Raw genomic sequence first — 22,669 nt, 5'->3', positions numbered from 1 at the left:
GTTGAGATGAGGTGCTGCTTCAGTGTGGTGGTGGTTCTTCTGGTTGCTACTGGGCTCCCGACGAAGCTCCTAGCTCCAGGCAGGACTCCCACCAGGATATGCTCGTCACCATAACTTGTGGTCCTGGCAGTTGAATGATAGTCTTCTTGCCTGCTTGTAATAGCTGCCAGTCTTCAGTCATCTGCATGTCCTTTGCTTATCACCTTTCCTCCTACACACGCCCCTCCCCACTCTGTCTTAGCATTTGCTTTTCTAAGCTAAGAGCCTGGGTGGGGGTGAGGCTGCCTCTGGACGTTGGCGCGTCCTTGAAAATGCCAGGGTGTGGCTCAATTATCACAGGCAGCTAGAACGCCGGTTTGGATGCTTGTGAGTAAAGTTTGAGTTAGGGAAGTGAGGGAAATGGGGGGAGAAGCGGTTTTGCCTGGCTGCAGCTACTTTTCCCAAGCACAGACAGCAATCCTAACTTCACTCCCGCACAAAGCCATTGTTTGCAACTCTTATATTCTTGACTTACAATTCCCCCGCACAATCAAGGATAATAGGACATGCAGTCCCACATTTGAAAATGCACTTGTTCTTAGTCATCCTAAACTATAATAAGGAGTAACCATGATTTGTTTGGATTGAGCCAAAACAAGTAGCCTCAGTTTGTTTAAAACTGAAGCAAAATTTCTCATCTCCTCCTTGTGGCTTAGGCAGTGACAAGGAAAACTGATAAGCCCTGGGTTGGTTCATCTAACACCAAATTGTAGGTGACCATTCCTAACTAGAATGATGCCAAACTGATGAAATGTGTATTGGGACATCACAAGTTCTGCTTTTTAGCATTTGCATTGTGACATGGCATGCAAGTATTTAAGGGGCTGCGCTTGGGCTGCAATGTTTTGTCCCTTGCCCGCTCTCCCCATGGATGTCCATGCACCAAGCCATAGTTTTCTATCATGTCATGCCATCATGTCATGTAGTATGTTTTATTTATTTATTTATTTTTATTTAACTTTTTAGAGAACATGTATAAACACAGAGAAGAGAAAACATATAAAGAAAATAAAACATGATGCACAAATGAGTAAACAAGGGATTTTAAAAACATCCAGAAGTTACAGTTTTCCACTATACCGTTAGTAAATAGTGAATGACTGAATGTAATATATAGCTTTAAATGACTAAAAATAATTATTAAGCTTTAAGTGAGGATAAATATCAAGAAGTGTGGTCAACAAGATATAAATCACCACATAAAATTATAAGCTACAATAGACTGAGTCAGAATCTGTTCTGCTTTAAATATTCCATGAAACTCAAGTATGAACTGTATACATAAAAATATGCAAATTATGGATGGGGTACAAATCTGGGTATTAAGTTCCAGTCCAGGAACGGTTTCCATTTTGAATTAAATTCTGTGCTAGATTTACTTTTAAGGTACAAAGTTATTTTGACATCCAAGCATACTCCCTCAGCTTGATTAACCATTCTTGCAAAGAGGGAATCAAACAAACTTTCTAGTAAGAAGCATATAACATCCTTATACAAAACTAGCTCAGTATATTTAGGGGAGATATATGGTTTGATGAGGTTTGCTAAGCATATCATAGGTTGAAATCGTATCCTATTGTTTTAACATGGCTTTCTTTCCATTTGATGCCAGAGGGATAAGCAAACCTCTCATAAATGCTTTATTCGGTTCCCATACTGTAGATCAGTGTTTCTGAACCTCCGCAAGTTTAAGATATGTGGACTTCAACTCCCAGAATTTCCCAGCCAGCATCTGCTGTAGATAAAGAAACATCAGAAGTGAAGCTGATTTGGAAGAAGCTTTTTAATTCCTGGTTAACACTTCAATTTAATATCATATTATAATAATATTAGCCCACTGAGTCTCCACCTGTTCAATTGGGAAGTTCCTCTATTAGGTCTTAGTCATATACTGTAACACTTAAGGAAGTATGAATTGACAGATCATACCTTGAAATCACCCAGGAGGTACTTAAATAAAATGGGTCTGTATCACCTATAGTTTTGATAATATCTGAATCTACAAGCTATAGTCCCTGCGATGTGTATGCTCAATGAGGGAGGGAGTGATGAACAAACAGAAAATGACAACAAATAAAAATATAGTTGAGGTACAAACTATTCTTGCAGAGATATTTTAATTGAGCAAATGAAATTGAGAAATCCCTTCTGCATTTTGTGTATCTAAATTTGACATTTGGCTTTCCTTGTGTGTCCTGGATAGAACTGCATGATGCAATCATTTTATATGGCTATGACAGGATGAGCAGAGATTTGTGCTTCTGCTGAATGAGTTACTCCTCCTCATACATAACTGTCTTATTTATTCTTCAGCTTTGTACTTTCCAGGACATATGGTTTAGAGTAGGTAGATGGGTTGTTGTAAAATAACAATACATGCTTCCCCAATAGTGAACGAGCATAATTATTTGCTTATTTGTTCCTTCATGATGCTTCATGTCTGCCAAATAAGTAAAGAATAGGTTCATATTTTTGTTAATAATTATTCATTCCTCTAGCACTTTGGAAGACAAAGGTTCGATGTTCTTTTGCAGCCATGCAGACAGGGTATACCTGTTTTATAGCCTGGAGAACAGAGACTCAGACACTTGCATATTCATTTTATAGTCTGTCCCACAGTTTCAATAAAGCTAATTTAGCTCTACATCTTAGCATGACCAATCATGAATGGTTATCAGTAACCAGTTTCATTTTATCCAATATTTTTCTTGATTCTTTTCAAAAATATGTTCCATTCAAGTTCACAGCATCTTTCTTGACTTGGAAAAGGAATAACAAGAAGGAGTTTTTTTAGAAAAAAAATGTTATGAGTAGTAATAGGATCAAATGTGGATTTCTCTTGAGCCTCAGAATTTCTTTGTTGATTCTGGCATGCTGGAGCCTCATTTGTTTTCTGATTATCATTTCTGAGAAACATTTTCAGTAACTGGGTTGAATAATTGATCTTCATCACTAATTATGCTGCTCTCCACAGGTGTCTGGAAAAGGTCCAGACGAGATTCCACACCACCTCCAGTTTGAAGGCATAGAAAGGCAGTATGCCTCCTTACCCAGGTAAGCTTTATTTTATATTTATACACAGTCACTCTTTTATGCAGACACAAGTGTGTCCGCACAAATGCTTTTCATGGGCAATCAAGGAGTCTCTCCCTCCTCCCACTATTCCACTGTTTAGCAAAATCTGCATTGAACAGACATCTGGCAGTGAAATGAGAGATTATGTTGCAATTTTGTTACGCTGCCCTTCTGTTGATGATTTAGTGCCATCTTTATAGCTGTGTTAATAATTTAGACAGCCAATTTTGGGGGGGGGGGTGAAGTTTCTTTCGCTGAACATGTCAGCAAGAATCATGATCTGCAAGGGAAGAATGTGATGCTGAGGAAGCTTGTTCTGTGAGAGTTTAGCCACTTTAGCAGGCTATGAGACATCCTTTGTGGAGTAAATTTCAGGGCAAGGGGGCTGCTGGGAATAGCTCCCACTGCTGCAATCACAGCCCCACATCCATGGCTGTGTTCTTGAAGGAAACTTCATTTTTCACAGCCAAGTAATTCATGCTGCAGCCCCATACATAGGTAATTGAGTAGATGTCACTAAGCCTAATGGAGTAGATTGCTATAACTTCTATTTTTTTGTTCCTATAATTTCCAAGAGAGACCACTTGGAGTAGTGGTTAAGGTACCAGGCTAGAAACCAGGAGACTGTGAGTTCTAGTCCTGCCTTAGGCATGAAGCCAGCTGGGTGGACTTGAACCAGTCACTCTCTCTCAGCCCTGGGAAGGGGGCAATGGCAAACCACTTCTGAAAAACCTTGCCAAGAAAACTGCAGGGACTTCTCCAGGTGGTCGCCAAGAGTCAATACTGACTTGAAGGCATCCCCCCCCCCCCCAAAATCCAAACTGTTTCAAGACAATCCACGTCTGGTGCCCTCAAGATATTTTGGGACTTCAGCACTTAGAATTCCCAGCCATCAGAATGCCCACACTAAATTGACTGGGAATTATGATAGTCCTGATGTATCTCAAGGAAGATGACAGTTTGCAGGAAGGATGGGAATTATAATGCTAAACATAGAGGGGACACCAAAATGCTTGTGCTTTCAATCTCAACTTTGTGGCTACCTTCCACAAGCCTTGGATATTGATATTTGTGTCTGAGAAACAACAGTAATAGTTTTTCTTAATTCTTCCATTACACTGATAAGCTTGACAATACTAGGCCAGCAAGGAAAGGAGGTTCAGGCAGCATAAAGGAGGACCTTTGTTCACTCAATCATTCTGAATTTAACCCATAGAATTCAAAGCAAATGAACATTAATAAGAGACCACAGTGTCTATCCTATCACTTGTATTCTTAAGCTACATTTTGCACCTTTTTCTAGGTTACATGACCAAGAAGTCCTTTCAGAAACTTAAAGTCAGTCCCAACAATGTATCGGACCAGGGGCAGATGCTCAATTCTGTAGGGTCAGAAATGTCAGACCAAGCATACATGTTACTTTGTTAACCTTTTATTGAAACATTCATTTAATAGTAGAAATTATATAACAATTAATTAAATATAGGGCAATCCTCCTGAGTCCATTATATTCTTTCCTTCTCAAAGCAAGATTGTACTTTCTTTGCCATCCCACCCTCCCTCAGCCCATGTGAACCACACATGTCTGCTTTCACTTTTAAGAGGATGTTCCAACTCTTCTGAAGAGCTGAAACTCTATGAAACTTGTTTCACAGAGACCTTGACAAAAAAACAACAAATATTTGTACTGTAAGCAATGTCCAATTATCAGAAAAGCTGTAGTGCATGCGCACACACACACGCGCGCACAGAGAGAGAGAGAGAGAGAGATTTATGTAATTTAGTTCAGATTTGTGGTCATAGTATAAGCAAGTTGTTCCAATTTGGCCTCCTCCCTTACCTTTGCTACCCCCCAGCTTCTCACACTAAACATGACAGGCAAGATTTTTAGCAAATCCTAAAATAGAGAATAATTTTATTTGGGAATCAATGAGATATGATAAAGCAGAAGAGCTCTTAGGAATTATAGTATATTAAATGGCCAAACTTTGGTGAAAGTCAAAGCAGCAGTGTGCAAAAAGTAGCAGTGTTAAAAAGGAAACTAAGAACATAGAAATATAGATTGTTTATCTGCCTAACATTCCAAAGTAAAATCCAGGAATATAAATAGTCAAAAGGAAGAAAGGGTAGCTTTCTGAGTCAGTGCATCATTCTCAATGATGCTGAAGGATCTTAGTATATTCAGACAAAGCCCCCCCTCCGCCAAGAGTCTAGCTGTCTTACAGATTTTATGGTACCTCTTTGTTCATATTTTCCTGCTATATATTTCAAATTTTATCTCCTGTTAAAATTACAGAAGTTTTCTACCTGTATGGCAAGCTAACCTCTTGGTTAAATTGTACTAGTTGTGGAAAAACAGTACAATTTGATGGAGAAGAGGCATACCTCTCTTGGTGATGTGAGAATTCCAACTGCCCCACAGGTCCCGTCATGTCTCTAACCTTCTCTTTTTGATGAAAAGATCTGAAAGGTTCATGGTAACACAGAAAAATGTTTCATATCAAACATTTTGACCATCTAGCCCATTGCTGTTTACTCTGTGTGGAAGCAGCTATCTAGGATTTCAGGCAGAACTCTTGCCCATCACCTATCTGTCTATTTTATTAGGGGATGCTACCAAATGAGCCTTACACATTTTGTACACAATTAGGTATACTCCAGTACTGATCTGTGGTTCTGTTTCCCAGCAGCTGGACAATGTTAAAATAATATGCTTAGTGCCAAATGTCACTCAATATTCCTTGTGCTTCTAAGGACTCTTAACTTTTAGACATTGCCTCTCTGATCTCTTTGCTCAAAGGAAAATATAAGTTTATTCAACATGCTAAGAGGGATATGTGTGAACTGCCTTCATTAATGTTGTCCTATTTTGTATATGCTATTGACAAACCTTTGCTAGTTTCAAAGTCTAGTAAACAATAGTCAAGTGTCTTAAGTTGGAATGTCAGTGTTCACATGCAAATGTTAAGGATCCAATACGAGTTTGTGATATTCAAGAAAATGTGGACAGTTATCCAGATATGGTTATCAGTATTCACTTATGCAGTATCTAATTTGGTGATGGTTCCACAGTCTAGATTCTCCAACAAGCAAGGAGAGTTCCAAGGCCTTAATGGTTCAGTCTCATTTAGGGCTGGGCAACCTCTGGCCATAAGGTCACATGTGCCCTTGACCTAATTGCAAGCCACCCTTGGCTTACTGCACAAAGCCCTCCACAAACAAGCAACTTAGACCTCTAGAAGGAGTGATCTTCCCTGGCAGCTGGTGGTGTCTGAGAAAAAAAGAGAGTATTAAAAAGGGGAAGAGAGAAAAAGAGAAAGAAAATTATTCTGACCCATTTTGAATGGCTGATGTTCTGCAGTCATGGCCAGCATTTTTCAGATGTGGTACAAATACAAATCTTAAAAACGGTTTAGACGTGGTTTAGCTTTGTATGTATCATATAGAGATAGAAACACACGTGCACATGCCATTTTGCATTATGCTTTTTTTGGTAGATGTCACCTGTTTCCCACAAAGTTTGTCTAATTGTTTAAATTTATATTAGGTGCTATTAAGAATATCTAATTGGATTTTGGGATCTCTCCTAAGAGACAATGTTTCCCAGGCTTTAATATTCTTTAAATATACACCGGAGCTGTTAAAAAAAACTTCTCTTATTTAAAGAGGATTTGACATTCCATGCAGTTTCTTATATTCACATCTGTGACTGAGGCTGGCTACAGTTCACTAGTTGAGTATCAGGAGAACTATTTTTATTTATTATTTTTAATGTGCAATTTGTTTTCCTAGTTTTTCCTCTGGCCTCAGGCGATGGGATTTTTTTTTTAATGGTTAAAATGCAACTATGCATCAGAAAGGCATGTTCCACTGCTTTATTATTCATTGCAACAACTTACTGGTTTCTAAGTTCTCCAAAAAGAGCACCTTAAAACTCAGTTCCCACCATAGCCCTGTTCCCCATTCTTTCTTTCAATCCTTTTCCTGCCACCATGCTTATTCTTTTCTACTCTCTACTCCACTCTATTCAGTCTCTTCTTCATGTCCGTTATGTTTCTAGGCTTACAGACACAGCTATCTTCCATCCCATCCCTGAATCTTTTTTGTTTCTTTTATATGTGCACCATAATAGAACATAAAAACTGAATATGGTCCCCAGCTGTGCATGTCCTATTTGATTCATGTGACTATTATTTCCCATTCAGTTCTTCACCATCTCAACTCTTGTGTCCCACTTTGATGGTAGCTTTGACTTTACGTAAGCTTGTTCAGTTAACACACTTTATTTCTGAACACTAGTATTCCTGTTATCATAAAGCAGGAAGTTCAATTTTTTTAGCCCTGACATGGTAACAAGTTCATTTCAAAATACATTTTGGAATGGTATATGTTAATAGAGTAATAAATAGAAGGAGGGGTAGGTAAAATTCTAGAGGCACCAAGAACTGGACACACTCCAAGGAATTATCTTCTCTTTGGGAAGGAAAGGTCAACAGTCCCTTTTCCTGATTTCTCCTCCGGTAAAAAGCAGGAAGGCAGACAGTATTTCCATTCAGAACTCCTCCACAGGAGAGGACTAAGACAAAGCAAAGCTCCCTTCCTCCAATTCCAGTCTCTACCAGCAACAGCCTACCAATCTAGGTTTGGTTTTCTGAAAAATCAGTCATACAATCAGTTTGTATTACTTTGGTGCTTATAGAGAATGGGCATGACACTAGGTCATATTTTAGCTCAGTGTTTCTCAACCTTGACAACTTGAGGATGTGTGGACTTCAACTCCCAGAATTGAAGGCTGGCTGGGGAATTCTGGGAGTTGAAGTCCACACATCTTCAATTTGCCAAGGTCGAGAAATACTGCTTTAGCTGATGAATGGTTTTCTGCTATGGGGTGCAAGCTAGGTAATCTGGTGTTTCTGATGGGATACATGGCTTGTGGAGGCTGCCTTTTCAGCTCTTTCACCTTCTTCCAGTCTGGACTGCATAGCCCAAGAGAAGCTCTGTGTATGTGTGTATGTATTTTAAGTCAGTCCCCAAGAGCATATGGCTGTCATTATATTCACACACTAAGCCCCATCCAGACCCACATACACAGTGGATGGAGAAGTACAGAGATAACCCTGAAGCAGGAATGCAAGAATGTTTGAGTAAACATGAACTTAGCCCTGGGAAATTAGAGGGGGTGAGGAAAAAAATCAAGATAACCCCACCTTTATTTTCTTTGGTCTAAGAGGGGGAAGAGTTTTCAATATATATTTTTTATTTATTATTTATTTATTATTAAATGTATATGCCACCCATCTCCCCCAGATTCTGTTATTATACCGTATAACAATAAAGCAGAGTTCCAGTAGTTCTTGTGGCATCTTTTCCTGACCTGGCCTACTTCAAAGGGCTGACACAGTGTCATGTGGAAAAAGAACATTATGGGTTGGAGTACACATTATTTGGTGGCCTGTTTAAAATTTAAAGTTGAGATGGATCTTTGCCAGAGAGCTTGATTATGCTCATCCAGTCCTGACAGGGCCAGTTTGATGAAATGATTTAAGTACTTTGGAGGAAATCTGCATATGGGCTGAAATAATTAGATGCCCGTGAATTATTGCTACCTGCTGAGGACATAGGGCGGGTCTTGAAGGATATGAGGAAGAGCCCCTACCAAGGCAAAGGTCAGATAAGAGGGGCTTGAGCCCAGGCCAAGAAATTAGTTTGAATAAATGTCTCAGATATATCTGTCCCTAGTTCACATGAAGATAAAGTGAGGGAAGGGGAAGCTGATTCAGATTTGCAAGATCAGTGTCCCAACCTGTATGGCAATGGTTTTATAGTCTGGTATACTTTGTTGGGCTGACACTACCTGACCACTTTCAAGCTATTCACTGCTCTAAAACATACCATGGCACATTCACTGACCTCAGTTTCCACATCATTGTAAGCCAAAATGTAACTGTCCATTTGTTTCTAGGAGCAACCAAGGTGTTGGATAGGATGGTTAAACCCTAAACAATTTGGAACCAAAGTACTTAACAGAGAGCTAATTTCCTCTTGAATTTACCCAATATGTAGAACAGGTAAAGAGACTTGGCTCCTTCTATGAAGCACATCTAGTATCCACATAGAAGCAGATCATTTTGTGGCTTCTCCCACAAAATGTGGAATTCCTTACTGCTTGAAGCCACTCTAGCTTCAACTCTGTTTCCAGGCATAAGATGAAAACATGGCTTTTCTCTGGCTTTTGGTGACTTTATTTAGTTGATTTTCCATTAGTTCTCATCTTTCTGATTGAGTGATGTTTTAAATATATACGCTGTATTAAAAACACACACACACATAGGTTTAAATATAGACTGTATTTTTAAAAGTTTTTAATTAGCTTGTTAACTGATTAATTTGTTTTTAATTGAAAAATAGAATAAAATTGTACCCTACTACAATTCAGCAAACCAAATACTCCAAAGGAGCCCCCAATACATAAGTCAGAATCTGTCTAGGAATCACATACACATAGCATAATTGTTAAAGTGGGAGTGCAAAAGCTAGGAACAACTTGCTATCCCCAGCTACAATTGGTATCTTTATTTTGTTCATAATTTATTTACTATATTTTATTCTGTGTATGTGATTCCTAAACAGATTCCAACTTATGTATTGGGGGCTCCCTTGGATTATTTGGTTTGTTGAATTGTAGTAGTGTAACCCACAGCAGGGTTTGCAGAGCAAGGTTGCTAATGCTCTGGGAGTGCTCAGTTGTTATGAAAAGCTGCAAAGAAAACAGCCAGGATTCCATCAAGCCAGTCATGTGACCTCATATTAATCAAAGTTTACAGTCATAATTTGGCAACATTTTGTGGGAAACCTTTTGCTAAGTCAGATCTTCCCAAGGGCTCAGGGACGATGGATACTCATTCTCATACTGGATTGTGTTATTTAATCTCCAGGAGGAAAGGCAAAATGGAAATGTGAAAACCAAGGATTTGCAAGAAAGAGAGAGTCTTTGCCCCGAGGCTCTATGGCAAGCACTGCAGAAGATTGTCAAGCAATATTTAATCTCCTCACTTAGAAAGAAAATAGCATGAGTCTGGCCAACCCTGCAGTGCCCTTCTGGCCCTTGGAAATAGTTGGAGAGCTTCCCTCTTAAAAAATACAGCACCATTTTCTCCTTCCATTCGTGACATATGATTTTTATCCTGAGTACTGTATGTGCATTGTACTGATGAAATCACAAACTAGTTGCATAGTTAGAACTTGTCTGCTTTCTCAAAAGCTGTTGCCCTTGTTTGCTCTTCCTTATCACTTTTGTTGTAAACTGCTTTAGTTCAAATAACTTTGTCGGAGTCATCTCAGGAAAGCAAAGTATTGGTGCCCAAAATAGACTCTTCACTAGAAGCAGAGGTCAGTCACCAAGGCCTTTAATGATCAGTATTAATATGATATATCTCCCAAGGAAACTTGGCCACCTTTCTAGCAAGAAATGCTGATTCTAAAAAAATCAATATTTCGATTTTTCTAAGTCCTTGCGTTGATACAAGAACAGCATTTTTAGTCTAAAGGACACTAAGGTAAACCTGAGAAGGCTAAGACAGAATTGTCATTGTACAAATCATTTCTAGAGGAATGAAGAAAAGCAGGGCAGGAGAGGCCTATGCAGAACACGCGTCCCATCTTTAGAAGCTTGCTCAAGTTTAAAGAGAACTTTTAAAAGAACTTCTAGAATTCTGCTTTTCTCCAGCCATTAAACAAGAAAGGTTTAGTGAATGACACAAGGGAGCAACTACTCCCTTACAGTAATATTTACTACAGCACTGAGGGGGCATTAAATAATCTTTGAACAAAAGGATTTGAGTAACCAACTGGTAGACTTGCATAAATTTGCCCTCTTTTCCAAACCTGGAAATAATTCATTAATTCATGTTCATAATCACTCTGAGATTTGTTATAGTCATATTCTTTTTCTCGAACACATTCCTACACACCTACTGTCCAATCAATCTCTTCAGTGCTACTGTACAAAATTAATCTTCTCAGTAGGAGGCTTTTGTTTTCTGGAGTCACCTTCCCATTTTTAATATTTCCCTTGAGATTGAACCAGATGCAGAGTTTGCAATTACTTGCTCTTACAAGGTTACGTGCAGGTGTAGGCTTCACATAGCTGCAGCTGATGTCTGTGTTTCATTCTCTCTGCTAACTGACCAATACTTGTATGTATGCCTTAACAATGTATAGAAGTTTATAACAATTGCTTATATTTCTCTCCTGGAAGTCAGTAGGTCCTTTGAAAATGTAATGCTTGTGCTCATTGTGAGATTCACTCTTCATCTTTCCATGGAAAACAATCAAATTTAGAGTTCTCCTTTTTTACTTAGATGCCTGTTAGAGAGATACCTAAGGCCCTTTTCACCAAATATCTGGGCCTACTAATCTAATTATCTGAAAGGATCACTTGAAAGATATTTTTCCTCATCCCTACTTGGTGGAGAAGGATTATAAATCAACGATAGGTCACATGTTCTACATGCAAAACATCCCTGTTCAGTCCCTAGCATCTGTAGAATGTCTCTGAAAACTAGGAAAGGCACTTGTCCTATGTATTTCTTAAGAACAGGTTTACTCTTTATATCTCACCCTTACAGTTTAACAATCACATTCAAGGCACCAGTTAAAATACTAAAAATGTAAAAGAAATCTGCACCTAGGCAATTACTGTAGCTGCAGGTCACAGCAGGCAAACAGAAACTTGCAGATAAACAACTAGGTTCTATACTACTCTGTAGGAGGAACTGAAGTTAGTCTTTAGGTTGGGTGCAGCTACAAAGAGGGTTTTTCTCCCATATCCCAGCTATGAAGAAAAACTTCCTTCCAGATGTAAAATGGCAACTCCAAATGGGAAGAAGTTGGTCTTTTAATAATTTGGGTCCAAGATACTTTTGACATGATAATGAAACTGCCCAGAAGCAAACTGGAAGCTAGTGCAGCTCTTATGAAATGAATGTGATGTGTCCCCAACAAAAAGCTCCAATTAGCACCTTTGTTTCTGTGCTGGACCAGATGCGGTTTCTAAAAATTCTTCAAAGACAATCAATGTAGGATGTGTTACAGTAATCTCATCTAATGACTTCAGCATATTAAGGAATACTCAGTTCAGGCTAATGTAAGTAAGCCAATAAGAATAGAGGGTAAAGGTAAGAGTCTCTCAAGTTGAGCTTGACTCCTGAGGACTTCATGGACACATCCATATAGTTTTTTGTTTTTGTTTTTTAGATTTTTTATCTCGCCTTTATTATTTTTATAAATAACTCAAAGGGGCAAACATACCTAATACTCCTACCTCCTCCTATTGGAGAAGCTTGTCATTGTCTTCTCCTGAGATTTTTTTTTTCCCCATCTTCCCTGCCCTGTGACTTCCTGGCAGTCTCCCACTCAAGTATGAATCAGATCTGACCTGCTTATCTTTCTGAGATCAGCTAAGTCAGCTAGATGACACTGGCTTGCAGAAAGAATTATGGTTTGCTGGGACAGGCATAGGAAAGTTGGAGATCATTGATCTTCCTGCAGCAACTCATTTGCATTTGATGTAGGATATGAAGGAAATAATTAACTTCCTCTAGAAGCCTGCTAACTTGCCCACTTGGAATTGCTGGTAATGCTAAAATACAAAAATGACTTCACCTGATGAGGTGCAATTTGAAATGCTATAATCCAGATCAGTTCATCATCTGTTTGTTTTTTTTAAAGGCTTATGATAGAAAAAGAATGATTGAGGTTGATGAGGAAGGGAGGGAGGATAAATATCAGGATATTATTGTACCAGACCTTCTAACACTTTACATAAATTACAAAAGGCCAGTAGAAAAATTAGACCAGTTTTAGATCTAGATGATTAAAGCCGCAATTTTCATGGGTCACAAAAAGATCTAGTGCATTATTAGTAAGGGTCACTTACTATTCAGATGCTAGATTTGAAGCCAAGAGCAAACTTTCTCACCAAAGTATATTTCAAACCTGTTGTCACTTGTGAACTTTTTGTCTCAGTGCTAACTAAGGAAGCTGAACTTGTGGTAGTAATTAGGAGTGTCTGAGGGATCTTCCTTTACCATCAGGAGATCCCATGTATGGTTTTCCACTCCCAAGAACTACTGGACCCAAAACCATGTAAATTCCAAGTACCAGAAGAGAGAATACATGTAAACCTTAATGCAAGGTAGATATTAACTGTTGGCTAGCATGCTAACTGGGGCTTGCTGACTAAGATTTATGGGAATGAATACCCCAAATATCTGGATGGCACTTGATTGTTAATCCATGCTTTAAAGGATATCTTCCTTTTAGAAACCTCTCTTGTCCAAAGACTCCACCATAGAAATTCTTGCCATTGTCTGCTCTGTTTCTTGACCAATCTTCCTTATGTTAGCCAATGTGAGCAATTTGGCTCCATGTTGGCATAGGAAGAAAAGGAGTTGATATGAAATTAAAAATGTCCTTCCTGCTTCCTCTCTATTTCACTTGTAATTCCTGGGATTTATTGTTGTTGAAGTGTAAGAGGAGATGTGAAGGCAGTGGCAGAAACAGAAAGATATCTTGGCTCATAATCTCCTTCTAAGGGCTGGCCCACATAAACTTAACTCATGAGGTTTAGCTATTTGAATCTGTCAGATGGTTTGAGGAAGTTTCATGTCACCAAATCTTGAAGGTATGGGTATTAAATGACCACCCTATAGGCATGTATGTTACTGTGTAGCAAGAAAATTCCACTCAGGTGAAGAAATAATCTGAGCATGACCAATTCTGATTGATGAGTGTGTGTGTGTGCGCGCGCATGTGAATATAAGTAAAATAGATCACTTTCACTCTATCTTAAAAGCATCCAGAGGAAATAGCTTTTGTCTTGCTTTTGCCTATTTAGTACAAATTGCCTTTTGTTTCTAGATTCACCAAATTCACATTCATTTTACTGACTTTGAAGGATAAGTGCAGTTTTTAAATTAATTATATCAAATAGTTCGTATTAAATAAAGCACTGCCATATGAATTATACTTGATGAATCTGCTTAGCCCCTGATTGCTACACTGTTTCTGGTAGCTCATCAAGTCAAGGCAATGATAGATTAGGTATGAAGAACCCTTTAGACTGAGAGACTAACATGTCAGGTTAAGAGAAGTTGCCATTTGAGCAGAAAATGCCTTTGATAAGAGACTTGTCATAATTATAGAACTTTGCCAGCTCACATTATTGTGAAAGGTATAGAAAAGATAACAGCCCACCAGCAAGAGGAGAATAAGGCTGCAACAAATGCTGTTAGGGTAATGAATTAAAGCAATCCCTGGTGCAGGCTCAGCACATAGGTTTTGCTAAAATTGTATAGAATGGGAAAAGCCAGAGGGAAAGTACCAATCAAATAGGAATCACTTCCAATGATTTTGTTTGAAAACCTTATTTGCAACATAGGTTCAAAATTCATTTCCAAAAGGCAAAATATAGTTACATTTCAACCAAAAATTGCATGTGGCCATAGCAGCAAAATGATGAATTTTTCATGCACTGAAGCAGGGATGCTGGACTTCCTAAAATGGTTTTCTTGCCCCTTTACTTGGGATTGAGTTGGAAAGGAAGGGCTCCGTTTATAGGTTGATGTATCCTGGAATGAAATGAGTTATGCACATGCATTAAGAGCAAATAGTACATGCTAGCTTAATTCAAAAAACAGACACTAATCCCAACACTCAGTAAGATTGCAACACCAGATCCATCTGATGTCCTCTGGGTTTTTTTCTTTTTCCTCTACTATAGGCCAAAGTAGGTGTGGTGTTTATTGTGTAAATGCGTATTTTTAAAAAATAAACATTGAGTTTCAGTTTAGTGTTTAAAAATAATAATAATTTTGATTATTATACCCAATACAGTGGAGCTCAAATTAAAAAAAAAATTCTCCCCTCTGCATGGAAACTTTTCTTCTGGGGCAAATAGTCGGGTATGGGTAGAGAATGCAATTTAATTCAGGCAGCTGAATTAAATGAATTCTAATAAATTCAATGTGTTGTCTTATTAATGCATTTAAGCTCATGTCTGGTTTAGCCCTCATAGTCTTCCTATTTTTATGAGTAATTCTCCTCCCTTATTCTCTATCAGTTTTAACAGCCATAGTTAAAATTAAAAAAAAAAAAAAGGAACTGCAGAAAAGATACTTGGGGATGATTACTGTTAATGTCAGATGTAATTTATCTATTGAGGCCTGGATCCCGATAATTATCCAATTGAGGGATGACATCCTGATTCCCTATTATCTGATTTTCTGGATACTTTTAAAATTAAACTGAGGTTTCCAACTTGGTGCCCTACAGATGTACTTCCAAGTTTTCTAGCCAACATGGGAATTGTAATCTAATCATTCTGGAGGGCACCAGATTAGGAAAGGTTAAGTCAAAACAAAACATTCAAATAAAAAATAGAGTGGTAAAATATTGACAGTTTAGATGAACAATTTTATATGTGTTTCAGAATTCCAAATGGAATGAAATGGACCTTTGACCCAAAAGAATTATGATAATGAAGAGGAATCATTTATTATTCTTTAAAATGAAGTAGAACAAAGCCTGTAATTAGCAAGTTGCTTTTTTTTTTTTTTGAAAAGCCAAATTAGGTCTTTTATTCTGAAAGAGATTCTTTTTTAAAAGGAGCCAAGAAGGTCAGAAGGTCAAAGCATAAGTCATGGAGTGCAGCTGTCCAAGTAGATCAGCAATCTCCAAGGGAGAAACTGAAGAAATTTTAGGAAGGAGGGGGAATCTACTCTTGTAACAGTGAGAGCTTGCTTTAAAACCAAATAAAGTAAAATAGCCCCCCAGAAAGCCTTAAAAACAATTGTCCAGGTTGAATGCTTCAGAAATGTGGATTAAGGTTAGAAACAAACCAAAAAGATAAAATATTATCATTTGTTCTCTTTAGCTATTAGTTCTTGTCCAGAAAGGACCTACTGCTATAAACTGGATGGTTTAAAAGTCAGTGTTTTCTTTTTTAAGCTTAACAGCTAAGTTAATTAAAAAAAAAAAAAGCAATGTTCCCTTTAACTGATACAACCATGGAAGGACAAGTCTTGGTGAGAAATGTCATATATGTTTGAAATAAGGCTTCTTACATTGAGAAGTAGCATATGTTTAGGAAGTAAAATATTAATGGAAAAGGAGGTGTGAATGTTTCAGAAGATCCATTCATATTATATTTGATTGGATCCTAGCTTATTAACTCCAGGGCCTAGCTAGAAGACATGGCTTCATTTTTAGTTACTAAATGAGAACTTGAAAGACTGGAAGCCTAATTACACATAGAACATGAGAAGTAAATTGAAGATACAGTACACTTTCATAAGCAGCATGAGATCATTTGGTTGAAGAAATCTAGGGTGCAAAAAATCTTTGACCAAATCAGGACATGGATTACTTGTCCCCTGGATTACCCCGCAAATGTTGTCATTTTCTAAGCGATCACCATCTTGTATGCTAAAAATATATCAGTAGCCACTGCACGGATATCAGGAAAAAAAATCACGTAAGTTACAGAAGTGGTAATACTGTCTCTTTGTTGGATATACATGATGTGATAAAAGAAAGATCCAGTGCAGCAGTTGATGTCATTATCAAATAAAACAGTAGCAAGAGGCTAGACCAAATATAATACTAAGCTGTAAACCATGTTTTACAAACCACAAGGGCTGAGTTCACTCAACGTATTAAACCAAAATCAGCCACCCCATCCTCACCAACAAACAGACATGCAAATGTCTGGCCTTAGTGTGATCCCAGCCAGATTGTCTCCTGGGCACTATAGTGCATGTGAATGTCCTGGCTCTTGAGATTCCAAATATTTGGAAGTCCAAATAAGAAGGGTTACTCAGAGACAACCCTCCCTTTAGTCAAAATTAAGGGCAGATGCTGGGAGGGACAAGATCCTGTATTGTAGATGAGCTCATTCTGCATAAATAGTTCCTCTTGGAGAAATGTGAGGGGGAAGACATAAATGCATAGGATATATTGTACCCCCTAGTAAATATTAATCTCTAATCCCACTTCAGTTCTTTGGGATTTGGATGGCTCATATCCTATGGGAACAGGAGGATGATATTATACCAATATGGATTAAGTTAGCCCTGTGACTGATTTGAAATAAAATCTCCCTTAAAGGCCAATAATAAATTCAGCTAGTATATATTATGACAGGAAGGGGAAAATCAATTATCATTTTGCTTGGGTAACAACATCCTTATTAGGCCGGTTCGGCTTTCCTTCTGCAACATTTTTAGCAATTGGTTGACTCTCATTTTGAAGCTTAACATTTAGGTTGTGAAATAATTTGACCTTCCCAAATAATACTTTATATTAAAAAGACACTTGAGGGCTTTGTGTGTAGGGGGGAAAGAGGGAGAGGTATTGAGTGCCAGATTACATGGTAAACCATCATCAAAATAGATGAGACAACATCCTGACAACAAGAGACTTGACACAAGAGGGTTATTTATGAGAAAATAGTTGACAAAAGGTAAAATCAAAAGGCAAAATTTTGTTGTTTGATTTCCAAATGCTTCCATGATTTCGAAGTTACCAGGACCTTCTCTTTTTTTTTCTTAGACCTTTAGAGAAATAGCTGATTTAAATTTTAATCTGAATGTTGTGTCATAATATGTTAAGAGCACTTGCATATGGCATTGTAAAATGCTTATAATTGGTACAAATTAATAAAAGCTTAAATGTCTATAATGTCTGCAGCATATGATTTTCTGCTGTTCCTTTTTTTCTGTGAAAAATTAAAAAGCAATTTTATCCAGTTACATATGATTAACGTTTCCCCCTAACTTTCATCTTTTCATATGAATGTGAGTGTTGCTTTTCACTTCTGATTTTGCTTTAGAAGGTTGAAATATGTGCAGTCCAGTGAGATTCTTGAATAAATGTTAGTTTTAAAAGAGTTAATCCCCTCTGAACCATGTAATAAAAGGAAAAGGGAAGTCATGAAGCCTTGATTCAAGAGGAGTGCAGGAGGCATGCATTTACATGGCAGAGCACTTGACAGGGAAGTGAGAAGTAACATTAAATGGAGAGCTGTTATTCAGGCCAGCATCCTCCCTGCACAAAGTAATTGATATCCGGTACTTTTACAACAGCTGAAAAAACAGCAGAACATTCTCAACACGACATAACAGCCATCGGATGTGAGAGGAAGGAGGGTGTTATCCTTGAAGGAAAATGAGCTGCCTACCAGTTGTGTTCCACTTCAAAGTTAATTTTGTACCGAGAATGAGGACTGCATATTCAGCGTTTTTTTCTTTTTTCTTTTTGGCTGTGTTCTAGAAACTTGTGCCATACCATCATCTGTGGAGTCAAGGATGCAAAATCAAGTATATTCATTCGAGTGACTCCTGATACAAGGAGCAACCAGGGAATCAGGAGTGTGTCATGAGACATTAAATTGAAACATTTTGATTTACTTAGATCCTTTGCTGTCCTGGGAAAATAAAGTCATCTATAGATAAGAAACAAATTTGGCAAGCATAAGTAATCTCAGTAGGATTTCATAGTTGAAACTTGATGCAAACATTTTTTTAACTTGGATCAAGGTGTCAGCCGCAATGGTGTTATATGACAGCATTTGACATTTTAGTTATCAATTTCCATTTTTGAAAAAAAAAATATTTTTCCAAGTAGAAAAGAACTATTTTATATTGAAATAGTTGAGAAACAAACGTGAAAAACAAACACTGTGCACTTGATGCATCCAAAATCTAATAAAAAGAAGGAAAATAGGTCATATGGAGCTACCAGCTTTTAATTATTCCCATTGCTCATTAAAACGGAATCAGCACAAAAAAACCCAAAGATCATCTTACATTTATCTAGAGATCTCTGAGCATTCTGAAATAGCCTATTGGGGGCTCGACCTGCATTAGCTGCTAAGGATATCTGTCAGAGAGCTGAGGTGTCTCTGTAACAGGCATGGGGGAAAAAAGAGAGAAAGAGAGAGAGAAAATTTGAGGGAGTGGGGAATCTACCTGCAGTCATGAACAGATTTGATTTCTATGACCCAAGACATTTTGGAGTAGAAAAGTCATTTTTGGGGAGGAGGGGGAGTCTGATACGAGCTCAAATACTTGCAGGCTTTGAGATCGATGTAAAGAAGATTCTCCTAACTTTTATCTACAAGTTTCTGAGCACTGGACATTAGCCAGTTGTGGACTTGATCCACACAGACTATATAACAGTCATGATATTGAAGTCAGCATTAAAGCACTGAAATCATCTTGTAGGACTGCCAAATCTGAGCTAAGCTTGTGTGGACATAGTTTAAAAGCTTCTGTCTGTGAAGATCAATCCAGAAGCTTGAACTGGTCCAGAATGCAGCAACACATGCAGTTTGGGGTGTCCTGCGGTTCACCCGAGCAACACCACTGTTGCATGAGCTGCACTGGCTTCCAGTTGCTTTCCAGGTGAAATTCAAAGTGCTGGGTATCACCTTTTAAGTCCTACATGGCACAGAGCCAGGTTACTTGCAGGACTGCCCCTCCCTGAGGTTATCTGTCTGTCCTACTAGGTTAGATAGGGTGGGTGCGCTCCAGGCCCCCTCCCTTAAATGTTGCCATCTGATGGGACCTCAAAGGCATGCCTTCTCAGTGGCTGCCCCAGCCCTTTGGAACAGCCTCCCACTGGAGGTCAGAGGGACCACTACCCCTTTTAGCCTTCCAGAGGGCTGTGAAGACCTGGCTCTTCCCCCAGGCATTGGGCTAGGAGGGGGGTTGAGCTGGGAGGATGTTAGATCCAGTGCCTGAGGGGGAGGGTATGTTTTTAACTGTTTTATGGATTGTTGTGAGCCACCTAGAGTCATTGCAGAGATAGGCGGCCATATAAATCCTGTAAGCAAGCAAATAAATTAATAAATAAAACTACTCTTGACTTTGTCTTCTTACATCCTGTGGAGGTGGCAAAAGCTACAAACTTTTATTATGAATGCTATAATCAGCTTTCTAGGCCATTTTGTAAGCCCAGGGCTGTTGAGGGAGGGCTGCGGAGAAAGTTCATAATACTGTTTATTTCTCTTTAGGTTATCATCATGGGATTCTGCACTTAGAATCTAAACTGTTTGTTTGTTGTTTGTTTGTTTGTAGCCCAGGAATTTATTGAGGGTTGGTTTTGTTTTTTGTCTTTGTTTTCTGTCTGTTTTTTGTTTTTTTACAATGTTACCTCTCCATCAACCGTAGTAGGAAAACAATGTGTGTTAGATATAAAGCATAGGAGGTTGCAGCTTGCAGATCAATAGCAGCCTGACAATAAATACAAATCAAGGCCTAGGGAAGGCAGTAGGAATATTCTTCAGAGCAGCAAACAGTTCTTAGGGAATGCTGTTTGCTCCTCATTCTCCTCCTCACAAGCCATGAAGCGATGCAGCAGCCTCATGGCAATGCAACCAAGGGGGTGGGGTGGGGTGGGGTGGGGTGGGGGGAGCTTAAGAGGTTCTCTATATACCAAATCAGACCAGTGCTTTATCTAGCGCACTTTACTGGTCTTCAGTCATTCTTCAGGGTATCAAACCAGAGTCTTTCCAGCTCTCCTTGGAGTTCTCTTACGTGTAAAGTATCCCTTTTTCCCCTAAAAGACAAATAGTATAGTGGGTTGGGCTATTTTAAGCCTGCTACGGTTATGCACCTTATAAAAGAGAGGGTTTTCCTTGTTCAAAACCAGCTTGAATGACATAAACACTGTTTTGCACAACCGTCAGGTTTAGTTACCATTCTGTTTCTCTTCTGTCAACAAGCAGGTGGTAGCTTTTAATAACCCAGTATCAACACTTGTTACTTTTTCAGAAAACGTTTGCTTATTGTTTAGAACTATAAGTCTTGTATCATTCTGGGTTGTTTATCAGTTTTACAGCTCCATTCTCTGTTTATAAAGTCCAATATTTATATTGTTTTATTTTTATTTCACAATTTAGTGTTGTGTTCCAAATATAGAAAACACAGGACATGGTAATGTTTTAATATGAGACAAACACAGAAAAGCTTCGGCTTGGCTATTTCTTTTGTTCATGTTCTATCTTTTAGTTAAACATTACTATTAATTTATAGAATGCAGATAGAGATATAGATAGAGAGACGATGGAGAGATACTGTAATCAACATGTGGAATTTTGTACATAAAGAAGAGGATCTATATAATAGATAAGCAATTTTCTTAATCAGATTCTTCAACATTGAACTATTGCAAAAGAGTTTTAAGAGTATTAATTCCAATTAATAGTCGCTGAAAAAATCATTTAAGGGAAGGCACATATAACATTACACTGTTCGTTGATATTTGCTGATTGAGAAGGAAGATGAGAATTATGGGAATCATATGTCTAGTTATGTCATTTGCTGGCTCTGTTCAAGAATGAGAAGAAAATTGGAACTATTCCCAACTCTCATGAACGATGATCTTCATTTGAACTCTTGTTTTGCTGATCCATACTTCACAAAATAAATATGCAGCATACTACTTGTACTAAATAAAATTTTAGTAACAGCAACTAAATTTGGGATAGCTAATGTATTAATATCCTTTTTTCATTTTACTTTATGTGGCTAAATAAAACATTCCAAGTTGCATCATCAGGTGGCCACCCTCCGAGACTGGAGCCTAGATTAATAGCTTCTTGGCAAGAAAAAGTAACTTTGTGGTACCAACTGAAGCTTTTTAAACACATTTCTAAAGACAACACACTCCTATTTTCCCATCTGTGATTTTTTTTTTTAATGTATTTTGTGTATGCCATTTTATACTCTGGTGACTACTTATTTATTATTTATTTATTTATTAAATTTATATGCCACCCATCTCCCCCAGAGGATGACCCTGGGTGGCTCACAATTAAAATCAAACAGTAAAAACAGTAAAAATATAAATATATTAAATTAGCTAAAAAACAATACTATATAAAAAGACTATATATATATAAGGCTACTTGTGCTACGATTGGCCATACTTCTTTAGGCAAGTAACAAGATGCATTTTGTGGGGTGAGAGCCATGCCATCATGGATGGTCCTCTACTTGGACCAAAGTAGCTTTTCAATTTCCTGTTCCTGTTCCAGTTGCCTTTCCCAAATCAACAGGCCTTCTAAATAGTACCCTATGAATTGTGAGAGGTGTTAGTGTAAGGAAAGTTACCTTCTCTTGTTTGTGCAGAAGCATTTCTCACTTGCATTAGAGAATCTTGACCTATACTTATAACAGATACTACACTGAAATAGTTTGTGCACTTAAGCAGCTATATGTTACACTTAATTTGGTCACAGTAGCTTGAGTTTACTGAACATCATGTACACAGTACAGAAGCATCTGAAAGTTAACTGCATAATTAAAAAAGAGTTCAGAACTCTGTTTACCCATTTTCATATAAGTACTGGTAACTGTATCATATTAATCATTAAGACTTCTATTTCGATTTATCTGGGAATAAGCCATCTGGACTTCTGAATTGCACTGCTTCTTCAGTTCATAAAGTAATGGGCAACTTGTGGAAGCTTAAATGATCACAACACATCCTC

The 22,669-nt window shown here is 38.0% G+C and overlaps 1 protein-coding gene across 9 annotated transcripts in view; it reads left to right on the top strand.

The window, feature by feature from the left end:
- PARD3B (par-3 family cell polarity regulator beta) overlaps positions 1-22,669 on the top strand; it is a 560,921-nt gene that overhangs the window by 478,187 nt on the left and 60,065 nt on the right. For 8 of the 9 annotated variants that reach the window (XM_088135640.1, XM_088135642.1, XM_088135644.1 and 5 more), the window contains one exon: positions 3,014-3,093. In XM_088135640.1, the coding sequence (XP_087991766.1) occupies positions 3,014-3,093 (80 nt within the window). Of the gene's footprint in view, positions 1-3,013; positions 3,094-10,049; positions 10,277-22,669 lie in introns of those variants that run through there. The other variant, XM_088135643.1, reaches the window with a different exon arrangement.

Source organism: Python bivittatus, unplaced genomic scaffold (genome assembly GCF_059951505.1).
Source record: "Python bivittatus isolate LINGU-HERP-01145 unplaced genomic scaffold, Pbiv_v1 ctg000200_np1212, whole genome shotgun sequence".
Taxonomy (NCBI): Eukaryota; Metazoa; Chordata; class Lepidosauria; order Squamata; family Pythonidae; genus Python; species Python bivittatus.
The sequence above is the reverse complement of the archived record's forward strand: the minus strand, read 5'-3'. Positions and strand labels throughout refer to the sequence as shown.